The 16,027-nt window shown below is 37.4% G+C and overlaps 1 protein-coding gene across 4 annotated transcripts in view; it reads right to left on the reverse strand.

Annotated features, from left to right (window-relative positions):
* Window positions 1–16,027, reverse strand: part of NDFIP2 (Nedd4 family interacting protein 2) — a 47,155-nt gene that overhangs the window by 30,324 nt on the left and 804 nt on the right. Inside the window, exon 2 of one of the 4 annotated variants that reach the window (XM_074815460.1) lies at window positions 352–436. The exons of 2 other annotated variants lie outside the window; for them this stretch is intronic. In XM_074815460.1, the coding sequence (XP_074671561.1) occupies window positions 352–357 (6 nt within the window). In that variant the 5' untranslated portion in view covers window positions 358–436. Of the gene's footprint in view, window positions 1–351; window positions 437–7,212; window positions 7,288–16,027 lie in introns of all 4 variants that reach the window. One more of the 4 variants, XM_074815461.1, reaches the window with a different exon arrangement.

The raw sequence follows: 16,027 nt of genomic DNA on the forward strand, positions 1-16,027 counted from the left end.
TTAGGGGTACAGAAAGCAAGTGAGAAGACAAAGCTCTCTAAAAAGGTTGAGCAGGTCAGAAAAACAGCGTGAGAGCTACAAATGTTATGGTTCTAAATTAAGTACAATCATTCACAAGAAAAATCTAGTATTGCAATGGATACAGCTAAAATAAAACCATTTTTAAATAAAACTGTCATTTGATTAGCAATGAGACAAGTAACAGAACATTACTGGCATGCTTTTACACTAATGGCTGGTACACCCACCCTCATTTGGGATGTGTGTGTAGTTCTGACTACCCCACCACAACAATGTGGTCTATGAGCAGGAGAAGAAGTGAAGTCTAGTTAATGAATTTCTGTCTGTTACCTCCATTCTTCCTCTCCTTTCGCCCTCCACTTCAGTCACTGCAACTTTTCTCCCCGACCAAGCCAGAGTATGTGCAGTCACTATCCTGAAGACACACAGAGATCCACAGCAGCTCATTGGTTAGAGAGCATATTACTGCTCAAAACCCACTCTGCCATTACCGAGGAAATTAATTTTGTGTCTTTTACAGGCTTTCTTGAAAGTTACTTTTCTCCAAATTATCTGTAATTTAGTAACAGTTACAAATGACGGTGGTAACATAAGGATGAGAGAACATGCACATGAGACTTCTTGCCTTCAAAGACCAAGTTAACAAGTCATTCAATTGTTATAGCAACTGCAATTAGAAAACAGAAAAATTCCATCCTAAGGGCTCCATACAAGACAGTCCTGTTATGCCATTTAGTGCATTCAAAAGGTCTTTATTTTGTAGGGCTCATACTCAGGGACCAAGCATTTCTGTTTATCCTGTCTTCTACTATACAAACCTTTCTGAAATTCTGAAAGGCATCAAGATTATCCTAATACAGCAATTTAAAGAAAAATCATAAAACAGACTCCTTACAGAACACCCCATCATAAAGATCACAAAATGTGGATTAAGCAGCTTGAGTGTTTACACCTAGAATAATAAACACAAGTTGTTTCATGAACAGAAATGAGTTTTTGTTCCCATTCAAGTGTTCTGTCTCCTAGCCTCTCCTCAAGGCAGTAACTTCAGCTCCTCTCAGGGGACTCCACTGGGGTAAAAACCAAAACAAAACAATAAAACCCCAGAACTGCAGCAGAACTTGCCCCAGCAAACTGGAAATTCTGCCTATGCCAGTAGGGTAGACAGCAGTGGGTATATCATTTTGACTTGTAGCAACTCTGCCTTGTTTTCACAGGGCACTGATTCTCCTCTGTGGAGTCACCAGTTTGCTTGAAGCTAGCAGGAATTTGACTACCTTTGAGTCTCCCCCTTCCCGTTTAATTTTGGCGCATACTAGCTGGTAAATTTAGAAATTATTTTTGGAGACAGGGGAAGAAGAGGCCTGACACTCTGCATAGGTTTGATTGCCATAGAAACCAAGCTAAAAACACTCAGGAGGGAACAGAAAATGTCTGTTTCAAGGCATTACTTATGCTATGTACTTAAGTGTTACCTGAAACAGCATTTAATATTAAAAGTATAGAAATTGTATCTAAGATTTTTTTTTCCAATAGTAAGATTATTTTGCCCACTTTTTTAATTAAAGGATTAAGGACAACTCAAAGTTCACCATCCCAGTCCCCCCTCCCAAGCCCCCAGTGAACTATTACATGGTAGTAAGCAATACAGCTGCTTTTGCCAAGATTATGGTCAAAACAATTGCCAAGACCTATTAAGGTACAGACAACTGTAAATTAGTACCTTCACCTGCCCCCCACCCTCACATTTTAAAAGCAGGACACAAAAACATTTTTTTCCTTCACATCTCAGTCTGTACACAGGGTATCTGGTTGGCTATATGGAGATTTACAATTAAAAAAAGGGAATACTTTGTTATTAGACATATTACTCTTAAACTGTTTATACAAATATTTCAATTCCTGCTTTCACAGCCCTGAAACTACAGTACATTACAGGCTCAAAAGTCATCATGCTCATATTCTCAAGATCTATCTGTGTTAGGAAATTTAAAATTCAACGTTCAATCGAGGAGCAACAGCTCATCTGACACCAATGACTCAAAATCTCATGCTAACTACTGAAGAGCGTATAGGAAAAAATATTTGTTTCCTTCATAGGATTTCTACCCTATACTATCTTCAGCTTCTTTCCCCAAGAAGCTCTATAAAACAATGATTCACTATTTCATTTCAGAAGTTAAAATCTATGTCAGACCTTTCAGCACCAAAATACTGTGGAAATTACAGCTACCTTTATAAGTGCTGCATCTCCTCCTGCAATTTATTTCCTCAAGTCTGTTAGCTTGTGTAATTATTTTCAAAGTCATCAGATGCAATGCCTGAAATCAGCTGACACCCTACAAAGAACATGAACCACAAGAAAGTGCTTAGTACAGAAGCCTTCACTGAGTGGACTGATGCGCATGCATTTACTCTTTCAGCTTTTCAAAATAAAAACTTAAACTGGGAGGAACATCTCGTTCTTTACTTAATACTTTTCATTTACCTGCAAATAGGAATTTTGTCTGACCTACAGAAGGTTGCTTGTCTGGATAAACAGTTTGCTTCATTTGTGATGAACTGATTGATATTCCAAGAGTGGCAATACAGGCAAGTTATTATAATATTCCAAATTTAAAAAAAAAAAATCAGGGGAGAAGTATGTAATAAAATGTCTTATGTCACCTGTAGCATACATACACAAGACTAGAACAATATTTTCTGACACAAGTACATTGAAGCAGCACACACTAGTTCTAGTCATACTCATAGTGTAACACACAAACAGCACACTCACTATTTCTGTTACCTGATTTTATGCACATTTCAAAGGCTGATGTTTTCCCATTTTCCCCATCCAAAATATGATTTACAGAAATCACTGCATTATAAAATTATTGCAATATAATTAACTCCAACAGAACACTGCAAGCACTTTAAAAGACCTCCTTTAGAAACATACACTATTTTCATGCTATTTATATATATTTTTTTAGTGCAGCATAAAATTATGCAGAGGATACTGCCATGCAGGGGGGAAAAAAAAACCCCAACCAAACCCACAAACAAGTAGTCAGCTTTCTTTTCCCATTTCCTTTTATAACTTTATTACCAGCTCATCTTGACAAAGCTTAACTTTTAGGTAAGCTTTTGTGTTTTAGTAGTGATGGTTCTGCCTGGGGCACCATGGAGCTTCACACCATTCTCACTAGCAACTGTAAATTAGGAGCACTTTTAATGTGTCCTCCTTCCTAGCCTTTCCAATGATTTTACATTTCTTGAGAAGCTTGGCTTCTCCAGTTTTGACCTCACACCAATCAGTTCATGGGTTCTTTCAAACTGCATTCAAACAAACACAATGCATAGAAACTCCATAACGCTGGACCTAATATTCTCCTTTAAGTATGGAGACAACTAACTAGACCATGCAAGTTCAACCTCTATATGAAAATCAGTCAGTTGGTACACTTCCTCCACCCTCCACAAAAAGCAACACTCCTAGCAACAGAGGTTCATCATCTTCACTTTGTTGAAGTTAACACTTGGGTCTTCTACAGTCAGTTTTTCAGTCTATGACTAAAGGTCAGCCAAAAATATCCACTTACTGCAGCTTCTAGTGCTGGAGGGAAAGGCATGAAAGACTCATCTCAAAATTGCCAGTGCAATGCACAAAAAGTATTCCAACATTTCTACATTAGATTCATGACATCTTCCATACTGCTACACAGGTATTTATTCCATGGAAATTCTACTGTAGTAAATATGAGAGCTGTAACCAACAGTAGGTTAAAAAGAAAACTGCTATCATCTTCATTAAGTTTTCAGGAAGCTTATCAGCTCTGTGTTACACCTGGTATTTTCATTTGCTGAAAAATTCAAAATGCCTTTTACACCTGCCTACTCATAGCAGTTTGTAAATCTGTACTGAACTGTTCCCTACAAATGAGGCTTGAGATTGAGACTTGAAAGCAGAATTCTCTACCTACATAAAAATAATTTCACTTGAACAAATACAGGCTGTGTATTAAATGCTTGTTTTGTAACCACATTTTGTGTTTTTCCAGCTTCAGCAGTCTAAAAATAGGTTTATTCATCTGCAAATAGCAAAATATTAATCTTGGGATTTTCAAGGGAAAAAAACAAAAGGAAATCTTGTAATAAAATTTAATTCTGAACCTGTTCTAAAAATACTCAATGTTGGAGACAGCTTTGACCTCTGTTTACCCATCTCTGTTGTTTCTGAATGACACATAATAGTCTCAACAGCTCACACCATCTACTATTACTTTTGTATTTTTAGAAAGAAAACATAAAACCTATACAGTTAACCCATAAACACCATTCAAGTGCTAAAAATCAATCAGCCCTAAAAATCAATCAGCCCTAATTTAGGTCACTGGTAACCACTGAACAACCAAAACTGAAACCAATAATCCATATTACACTTAGATAAGAACTACAAGAGCTGAAGCGATAAATAAATCCTTCTGCAAAATAAATGTTTTCATTTTCTTGTTTATCAGGAAAAACACATATCCCCAATGGCCTTTGAAATATTTCACAATTTTGTAAAATATAAGTATTCTTGAGGAAAAAAGAAACCACACCACCACATCATATTTTAACTTCCTAGCTTTCTCCTCAGTATCAGTTTTCATCCTCTACCAATAAGGTAGTTTACAAGATCACTCCTTTTTCTTCAAATTCCTGTTGTAACACCAACCTAACACAAACCCGTGCAGACCAGCTAGTAGGAACGCAGCTATTTGCGGTTCAGCACCAAACGCACCCCTCTCCTGAACCACAGCCCTGGCCACAGCCACAACACTCCAGAGAAACATTATCCTCTAGACACTGGGGAGCCCTCATATTAACAAACACTCTACTAAAGTACTAAGCAATTAAGTTTAAAAGGCATTTCAGTACACTCCAGTAAAACACCGAAGTCCAGCAACTTTCAGATACTTTTTGCTTTTATATACTTCAGTGATCAAATTTGATCAGAATTCCCAACCGCACAAAACAGATCCCCACCATGCCATCTTTTGACAAGCAGCAACTATCACATACCCAGATCTAACAATAGCCCTTCGTGACAGTGGTTTGGGTTTTTTCCTTGATGCACCTCTGCAGAAAGTTTTCAACAGTAGTCAGTATGTTAGAAGGTCAAAGGTATAATATCTGCACTAGAAGCAGGAAAGCAGAACAGAAGTCCATTGCTGCCATTCCACAGCTGTGTAGAAATACCAAGTGTGTCTACTAAATAAGGATTAGGTACCATGGAAACCCACCACCTCTGGAGGCAAATTTCTAGCAAAAGAATCCAAAGAGACTTATACTGAATGTTGTTGAAAAGATACATTACAACAGAATGTTTTTTCTGCCAAAGTGAGACTCCTCATGTAAAAATAAAGAGATCCATAGCAAGTGAAAGTGGTTTACATGCATGTCACTTAAGTGATAGATGATTTTAGTTGTTTAACTTAGGATCTTTAAGATACTGAATTTTGCAAGTTTTTAAAAAAAAAGAAGCTTATAAGAATGTCAGAAAAAAACCCATAACAACCAAACCCCACAACAATGGTGATCAGGATTTTGTGAAGGGAAAAAAAAAAAAAAAATTATATATATATGTAATGTGTGTGTAGCTAGATATATATAGATATAGATCTATAACTCTCCATCCCAACAGCTACTTTACATATAACATTTTACTTGCTCTTCCATTTTTTGTGGATAATCCAGAATTAAGTAATTAATTACACATTTAAGAGCACAACATACACATTTACATTCGTTCCCTATGGCTTCTAAGACATCTATTCTTTCCCATCCCCCACATTAATAGCAAAAGTAGAGCTATTAGTAAAGGACAGTAACTTACCATGTGTCAATATGAGAACTCTTCTAAAAGTAAATATTCTGAAATAATGCTACTAGAAGTGTAGTGTTATCCTTTAAAATACATCCATTTCTCTTGATTTATTTTTTCAGGTTTATTCTCTACTAAATAATTATTCAGAAATAATTCTGAGTACTGGAATTTTGGTATGATCCAAACAGATATATGCTTCGTATTTTTTATAAAATTTTAAATTGGGCATAGTTTCCAAGAGTTTTTCCTATTGCATCATTATAAGAATTAATCATGAAATTTGTCAACAAAAACCTGATGTCTCTAATACTAATAAAGACTGTGGCTGGGACCAACATTTTTCAAATCTTCAAGAACAAGTATAAAAAAAAATATTTCTACAAAAAAAAAAGTTGGTGAAAGCTTACTCTAAAGCTTGTACTTAACGAGGTATTGCAACTCTAATCTACTCTAGAATTTAGAAGTTACTAACGATTACCATGTAGCCTTCTATTTGTCAAATGGTAACGCAGAAACTGCTTGAGGAACCAGTTTAGATTCTATAAACAAAGTACAAAATGAGGCTCTCCACCATGAATGCTTTCTAGTTAGAAGAGACTCATTAATAAAACAAAAGTATGTACCTGAGACCAGCAAAGGAAGTGTTCTGTCTCCAACACAATCATCAGAAGATCCGTGGACAGCACACGAGCCTTAGTCACTTACTTGCCATCCATTTTTCTCAAGACTCCACCAACATTCACAGCTGTTGTATTATAGCTGGTAAAGTGCACGTGTCTGTCTATTCCATTTGCATCTCTTACGGATCTGATGTGTGTGAATTTGTGTTCCTGTATCTGCTAGTACTATCTGCCTCAATGATCTTGTGTATTAACAAACTACTGATGGTCACTTCTCCTTGTGTAGTTTCTTTTCCATGATTTAAACCAAACTTCAGTGAGTGCTCTCCAGTTTTAACATTGCACAGTTCGGTGAATAACAGCTCCACAACTGCTTTATCCACTGCCTTGGTGACTTTGTAAGCACTGATCGCTTCCAACTCTCACCACCCATTTCAGATGCCACTTTAAAAAAAAAAAAAGTCTGCTTCCCTCTCTACCTTCTGTAGTTCTTCTAGGCTCCTCTTGTGAGAGACCAAAACTGTGTACAGTACCCAACATGGGAGCAGGCCCCAGGCTTCATACAATGATGCTTCCTGTTCATTCTCACTGTCTTCCCAATGATGGACAAAGTTTCAACAGGATTTGTTGGCAGCTGCTACTAACCAACAGCTTCAGCAAACCATCAGTGGCAGCTCCAAGAACTGCAAGTCAAAAGGTCCTATCTTTACTTACCATCAGCTTTACAGAATTGGTACAGAAAGTAGATCCCGGTCACTCCAAAGTCATACACAATACGAAACACGTAAACTGTAAAAGTACAGGGAATAGAAGAGACTGTAAAATTAGGAAATGGATAGGACTGTCACCAAGACCAAACTCAATATTCAACAGTTAGTTCCAGCTTCCATTTTAGTCTGAAAAATTTAGTCTGAAAAATTCCTTTTTGATTGAAAAAGCTAAATATTTCTCTAACTATACTATGCATGTTCCGCTTTAAGGCCCAACTACAGTAGGAAGGCTCACACACAAAGCTTCCTAATGAAGACAATGCAGGAGGATGACACAAATGGCAAATTCATTTTACAAGGGGAGGTATAAAGAAAAAGAGGAGTTTCTTCCTGAAGAAGTATCATGGAAACTGAAGTGCAGAAGCAGCACACAGCTACACCTTAAGTCCCTGATTTGAGAGAAGTAGGAAAAAAAGGACTCAAGTTTGTGTCTCCTATATCACATGTAAGTAAGTGGCCTTGAAAATTCTGCAGGAAAACTCTAAGAAAAACTTCAAGTGTCTCAACTTGATTGACAACACAGAGGTTTTATCGCTTGTGTACTTGAATAAAGCTAGTCAAGCACAACAGTTTCGACAGTACAGAATAACACTTACTTGACAGTATAGAGTAGACCAAAATGAAATCATTAATTAAATAAAATATAAATTGGAGGATATTATTAATCAATAAGAGCAAACACTCTATTCTTATTAGCAGGTCAATCGTGCCTGACTTTCAGCTTAACTCACTTTCTTAGTAACTGGAAATGGAGTACTCAAGCTCCTCAATTTACAGAGATAATATAGACAGAAATTTCAACAGCTTAAAAAAACCCCACATACATACACGACCAGCTGAACACACTTATTGTACATTGCATGCAGAAGAACAGGCTCTACTGAAAAGGCTCTCCTTTTGATTTGTGGTCGTCTTTCTCTTCTGTCCACTATGGGACTCAGCTTTAATAAAATTTAGTAGCAAAGACAAACACAACTCACACCAGCAATGAACATTAAAGGCCCTTTCTTTAAAGAACGCATGTTTATGTCTCAACAGATAGTGTCAAGTTTTTTCAACCCTACTGTTAAGAGTTACAGAGCGCCGACCAAGCATTTTAAAGAAAACCTACAAAATATGTGGCCCAAAGGACAATTCTCTGGACCTCTCAGTTGCTAGACAGATGATGCACACATCTGGAAGCAAGCACTTTCCAGCAGGCTGTTTGATTATAAGGCAGCTAAACAAAAACAAAACAATAAAAAAACCCAGCAGTCCAGGAAGCTCACCTCTTCACAAGATAGCAGATGATCGAACTAGTGCTACCTCTAAACCATAGGGAGTATTTAAAAACAAAAAAGTAGCAGACATTGAGGTATGGGAAAAAGGAACACAGGCTGCACCACTCATCATCAGCGGTGGCCCAGCACTGCAGGGCTTTAGTGGCCTGCTCATTTGTTCAAATTATGCACTCTCATTCTAGAATTGGGAAGAGGTTTTTAAGAATAAACAGCTTATGCAAATCTTTTTCCTAATCATTTATTCTATACTTTTGATGCAAATCAATTTTGTGACCACAACTCTGGAGTTTCAATTAAGTCTTAATGCTTGAGTGCATTCCTTAAAAATACTTTAAGTACTGTTTCTCTTAAATTCCAAAATGTGACAATTGATTCAAAGTACCATGATCAAAATGGACAACTGGCCTCAGTATCACCCAGGACTCTTATCCCAACCATCTTATGCTTCACCAAAGGCATCACTCACTCCTCAAGGAAGACACGTTAACTACATTAACCGTTACCAAAGCAATTCTTAAACATGAACTTGGGTTACTTTACAAAAAAAGAGAAATCCAAACCACCTCATTTTCTGCAGAGATAACTGATAAGGTCAATAACCTTTCCTTAAGGCTGCTCTATGTAACCTTTTCAGATTAATCAGAGAAAAGCAAACACATGTTCAAAAATTCAAACTACATATACATCTTTACCAAGGACATGATTCTGACCTCTCCTACAACAATTATCAGTCAACATTAATAGGATTACCGAACAATATTTTACCTTTTGCGAAGTTAAAATGGACAAACTATGTTTGCAAATATGTTAAGTTACCATACAATAGTTGGAGACCAAAATTTTTCTTCAATTTTTACTGGAAAGCCGCGTTTTACAAGAAGGAAGATGACAAATCTCTGTCAAGCACCTTGAACAATAACTCAAAAAAAAAAAGAAAAATGGGATTACAAACAGAAATAAAGTAACATACAAGTTATTGATGGGATTTTGTTGTGTCTACACCACTCAAAGTTTGGAAGCTTGTTTTTTTAAATCATTCTGTCCACTCCAAACAGAGTTGGAGGAGGCAAGGCCAGGGATGGGGTTAGGGGGTGACTCAATATCTAGTATTTTGGCTATAGAGTGACTGAGGAGTAAGTTCAACTATATCAGTTTTAGGCTATTATTAGCCTACGATAATGGAAACAATGCTTAAGTGGAATACACTTAAATGTTAAGATGGAAATATTTTTTCCACTTTCACTGTAAATCTCAAAGCTGTAAGGCATCCACATCCTGACACGCACAGCCAGGGCTCACAGCACAAGTCTGAAATGACTTCAGCACAAAACAGAAGTTGTTAGTCATTTTCATTAAAAACACAGCTGGCAAAGGGGGTGCCCATTTAACTAAAATCAGCTAGCTGTGACAGTACTTGTCCAAGAAGTGGGAGACCTAAGCCTGAGGCAGCTCAACCCCACAGTCTTGGCTGTTCAATAGCTCAGTTTCAGTAGGAAGAGCTGGTAGTGCCTCTCCAACCTAAGGAGTTGCCAGTTTTTTCATTCTTTTTTCTACTCATAATCTCTTAGGATTACTTTTCTTCTCCCTTTGAAAATGGCTTGTCTAATGTGGGTGTACTGGTATACATCCATTTGTTCATTCCCCTTTCCAAAGTAGCTGACACACATGAAGTCTAGAAGGAGGCTTGAGGCTATGAAACTGAACGCAACATTCAAATCTATGACTGTAAACTGAGCACTGAGGTCTCACAAAGTTAGGTGTGATGACATTACTGGTTGCCACATCCTCCTTGTTTTGTCAACACTGTTTCAAGGAAGAAAGTTTCAAAGTAAGGCTAGCATTAGCCATTTGTCAGAAGCACCTGATTTTCCCCGTCTAGAAGACTGTTACTAATATTTTGTATTAATGTAGTGCTTGATTTCTGAGATTATCCTGGTGTGGTTCCTACCACATTTTTCAGATATGAACAAGCTGAAAGAGTGCTTAAGAGTTTCTCTTTTTTAAAGTAGCATGAAAAGAACATCTAGCTTGGCCACATCACAGCTGACTTCTGCTGAGAACCCTGCTATTTGAATGCATTTTATTCCTCTTACTGAACTTCCGCCTTTTTTAGTAGAAGACTTACTAGATGTGGCATGTATGCATGCCACAGCCTGAAGCTGTCCTTTTACATTACCTGACTTAGTGTCACCACACAGATCAGGAACATCTTTCTTTTGGGTTTGTGCATCTTTCAGAAACCTAAAACTCCCACAGTTTCACAAGACAGGCTTAGCCATTCCAACAGCTTGCTGTCACCAGAAAGGACAGTCTTGTTCCTACTCTCTCCTCCTGCACTACTCTCATACAGACTCAATCTTAAATTTTGGCCTACCAAGACCCTTGGAGAAAAACCCGAGTGGAGCAACCCAGTACATTTTGCTAGTTTTTAATACTGATTTTATTTTGTTCAGTACAGTAAAACTGGTGCCCTATATAACTAAACCAATCTGTGTGCAAACTACCTTATGTCCCTCTGTGCCCATGCCAAGAAGAAAACTGCCCACATGCCACAACCTGTGCCCACATAAAAACTAGAAAGCCATTGTAACCACTGTCACTCCTGCTGTACCAGTGAGCCAGCATTTCTTCATGTGAATCAGTTGCAAAGCTGGGTGTTGTATTTGTGGCCCTCCGAAAGAGATACAAAAACCAGACCGTGATGGCAATACACAAAGTTAAACCACCTCCCTTTAAATTTACAAAAGGGAATAGACAGAGAAGATTGTACCTATCCAGTAACTCATCACCTTGACTTAGGAAAAACATACAAAGAGATTTGAGGTTTATTTCCTTGTTCATGTAAAACATGATAGTATTTAGAAACTTAACTAAAAAGTGAAGAAAATGTGAAATATACTACTTTTTAAGCTGCATCACTACTGTATCCGCAAACATACCTACACATTTATAATTTTTCTTCTTCATTTGTGGCAAGATTCTTCACAAAAATAGGGAAAAGTGTTTATAAAAATATTAAAGCTATTCTTTCAAGAAAAATCCATTATGTTTAATGGACACATTTGTCACAGGTAAAAATGTTACAGAAATAAACCCAAATTTTAAAATGTTTATTATTAAATTCAAAAAAACAATTAAGATGCAAGGACAGCCCATTGTTTGAAAGTGTTATTTACCTAATTTCAGAAAATCCTCATTTGCCCTTCTAAACTATTAGAGGTCTATGCTAGGTGTTTGACATGTAAAAAGCCAGTGCACTGAAAAATTTTTCCTTCAATGATTAAGAGGTTCGTATCACTAAAAGCATCAGTGCAACCGCCACAAGCAAGCAACAGTAATGCTTATCACTTAATGCATCTTCATTCAATATTTTTCAGTATTATAAACAGTCCCCTAGATGCAGTATTTTATCTTCCAGTTACGACATCACCACCAGATCGGTGGAAAGCAACAGAATTTCCCTAACGTAAACTAGCTCGGTCTGTTCAGTAACACCAATTACATAAGAGTTCTCCAAAGACAATTAATACTGTAGAAAGTATGCTAGATATAAGCTAGGGGTCTTATAACAAAGGTGTAGAATAAACAATATTTGGGTTTTTATTTGTCAACCACTATTAGGCTTAGTCCCACAAAAAGAAAGGAAGGAGGAAGAGATTTTTTCTTTGTGCACATTTCCTGTGTAGGTTGACTCACACGTGTTTGAGACCTACAAAGACAACTTGACTTTGATTAATGTTTTTAACCAGATAACATTGTGAGAGTAAAGAGTCGATGACAATGGAGTTAAGAGATACAGAAAATTAAGCTTCATCTGGGATAACTAAAACTATTCACAACATGTAGCATTATGCAGACAAACGGATTGGAATAAAGTGCTTAGAACGGCAATTTTCATCTCTTAACCCTGTTTCTAAAAAACACACACAACTTGCATTCATCTAAGATTCACATGCCTTTTTAAAAAAAAATTTTCCTTATCCCTGCATAGTGCTGTACAACAGCAGGCTGATGTCTCAGAGTCTCACATCACACATCACTTACAAATCCCACCAACAGCAGGTGCTACAGTGGCATGGCAAGTTCAGTGACAGCTAAACTGACATCCATGGGGACTGCTGCCTTTGGCTCCATATGTCCCAGTTTGCTAACTACTCATTTTACCACTTACCTGTCTAGCTCTTACCACTCCGTAAGTCAAAGACTGATGACTACCTGATCCCAGATTGATAACCCAAAGCTTTAATAAGGAAAGACCGGGGGGGGGGGGGGGGGGGGGGGGAGGGGGGCAGGGTGGAAGCAGCAAATTGATTATCATTCAAGCAGTTCAGCATCTAAGTCCTGCACCCTTGAATGCGATTTTTGTGCCTAAACCACTCATATGCACATGAAGTCTTCCCTCATGACTCAAGTACCTGGAAAATCACAGTTCACAGAAAAAAAAAGGCAATCTCTAGCTTTAATACTTAGCTGCTCAGCCAGTATCATGCACTGCAGAAAATGGGTGCATTTCTTTTTCTTTGTTCCAGTATAGATTCACAAAGCATCATTCAAATCATTTTTTCTGCAAACAAGCTGGACTAGGAGCAGACATTTCAGACAAGACAGTAATGCACAAATTAAGGTCAGATGACAAAGAGCTAGTAGGTAAAAAGAATCAGAGGAATGATCAGTGAGGAATTTTTATTATAATTTTCCTAAAGTTGATGCCTCAGTCCCCTCATCAACAACAAGCAGAATAGGGGAAGAAAAAGAAAAAAAAAAAAACAACAATAAGGAAACAACACAACTGAACTGACTAAACTGACTATATCTGTAATGAATGTAAAATCTAAGACACGTTTACCAACAGGATTGTAACATGCAAGTGACTAAGGGAAAAAAAAGGAAGTAAAGCAAGACAACAAAGGTTGGCTAATTTACTTCTGATGTCATATTCCTGCAGGGAAGCATGACAAATTCTTACCCATCAATTAGTTTTCTTTTTGCCCTATGAAGAAAGGACAAAAAAGGAGGGGGCAGAAAGCAGTATAAATCACACATGCCCATGGCAGATAGTTATGTAATGCTTATGTACCGCCTGCTCTTTGCTCACAACGCTTACTTTGCTGCAATTTCAAGTACTGGCTTTCTAACTGTTGCCTGGTTTGAACATTTTTAAACTGCTTTTTAAATAAAACACAGACTCACTGAAGAAAGAATAAGATGCAGAACGAAGCTATTTCTGACAGAGATAAACAAGAGAAGCTGAGGGTTAGCTTTATGATCAGACATATTCTGTTTCATAAGATGACATAAAACTGGCTTGTGCTAAAGCTCAAAACTAAACTGCCTGCCATTCTTAAAGTCTTTTTGTTTAACATATTTGAAGAATCCACAAATAAAAAGAGGCAGCAGTGAGACAGCTCCTTCAACTTCGCTGAAGTGCTACTGTCATTGCCAGGAACGGAAATGCAAGCCAGTAATTCTTTCTATAATAATGTATGCCTGTAATTCTTTCTATTTAGAAGAGAACTTGCCCTGAATAGAGCAAAACAGATCAGTTAGAAGTAAAGGCAGAATGGGTTCAATTGAAAAAACCCTGTTTTTTCATGAAAAAAAAAAAAAAAAGAGACAGCGAGCATAGCAGAACTGGTCAGATTTCATAAGCTTAGCACTAAGGAGTGGGACGTTCAAAAAACTAATGTTGCATTAGCCACATTAAGACATGTTTTCCTTCTATATTTTGTCTGTAAAAATTAGGACACAACCATAAAATCTGCAATGATCTATTGCTTATTACCCATCACAGCCATTATGTAAGCAAATACATCATAACACTTAAGATCACATGCTTGAATAATCAGGTGCTAGTTAAGTACATCTGCAATTGCCTTGTTCCTTTCATTCTCTAACCCAACACAGTAAGTAAATAACATTACAAAAATCTCAACGTCTAGCAGTCAGATACAACAGAGAGAAGATAAAACAACATGCTCTTTCCCATGGAACAGTAATCAGTAAGGTCATATTTTAAATTCCAGAGTACATCAGAGGTTAAGATAGTACTTTGATCGTGACTTACAACAAATTCAATGGAACTTAACGTGCTGTAATTGTGAAGGCTTCAAAGAACACTTCCATAACAAAATTCAGTGGCACAAATTTATCACAAAGTTTCATATCCACAGGGAACTGAGTAGGCCAACTCCTGCTGTTGAATATTAAGATTAGCCCTTTCGGAAGGCCGCACCAGAGAGCATTTACCCAAAGGTGGCACCAGCACCATCGCTGGAAGTTCCTAAATGTAACAAAAATATTAAAGAGGCAAATTATTTCTTTGTTTCATCTTACCATTTTTTTTTCTGTTCCTTTAAGTAATGGAATTAAAATTTCTCTTATATTTGTCTGAGGTTTAACAGCATATACTTTTAAGGCCTTTTAAAACATACCCAGGTTACTTCAGGCCTCAGGGAAGAGAAGTGTTTGTAGGCTCTTAAGAAAACAGTTTGCCAGCATTTTCGTTCTCCATTGTAAAGAAGAAGGAATGACTTCTGCTGATTCCAGGTTATGGTAGTGTGGCGCAGGAAAAGAAGCATGCTAGAAAGCACTGACCCATACAGCAACTGGCGACCAACTAGCATCCCAAAGGCACACGTCACTCTGGAGAAGTTGCAGGATACTAGGTGTGTTCATCAGCTATATGACAGTCCCAGTATATAACTGTCCAAAAGCATACAGAAATTTCCCACACTGTAAGACTACCAAACCTATTACAAGGGTTTTCCTATTAGTTCTTCTTAGATCTTAACCTAGGAACAGTCTGAATATAAGTATCAGCATTTAGTTCTACATAGGCACAGAAATGTGTTCACAGAAATGTGTTTACTTCTGTGAACATTGTTTTCACTGCTCAAGCTGTAAAACACAAACATTAAGATAAATAATCCAGTATTTACCTAGAAGATTTTAGTAGAAATTTGAATTACAGACAGTAGCAAAGATTTCAGACTTCTATAGTATACCCTTACATACATAGCAAAGCCACGAAGTACAAAGAACCGAAGGAGAAAATTAAAACTCTTGACGAGACTGACCACACCTCAGTTGTTTTTGTGACCGATAATCAGAAAAGCTTATATATTTTGTATAATCATTAAACTAATGACTACAAGATTAATATAACTGACATTAATGACTGTGAGAAACAAGCAGTACAGTCAATTCGGGCAGGAGGAAAATCTTTGCCGCCTAAATGATTATTTCTGTAGTGAAGTTCAGGAAGGAAGGAACAGACATTTAAACTGGACTCGACGAGCCGCAAACCACTGCGGGCTGTTCTTTAGTAAGCCAGCTTGCCCGCGTGTGTTTGTGCGTGTGCATATACACACACACACCCCCCCAGCGGCTTACTCTGAAGGTCAGTCTCCCGCATTTTACAGTCCCCTGCATCTAATCTTCATTAAGCCCGCGTACACGTGTGTGTGTATACACACACTG

This window comes from Strix aluco, chromosome 2 (assembly GCF_031877795.1).
Source record: "Strix aluco isolate bStrAlu1 chromosome 2, bStrAlu1.hap1, whole genome shotgun sequence".
NCBI lineage: Eukaryota > Metazoa > Chordata > Aves > Strigiformes > Strigidae > Strix > Strix aluco.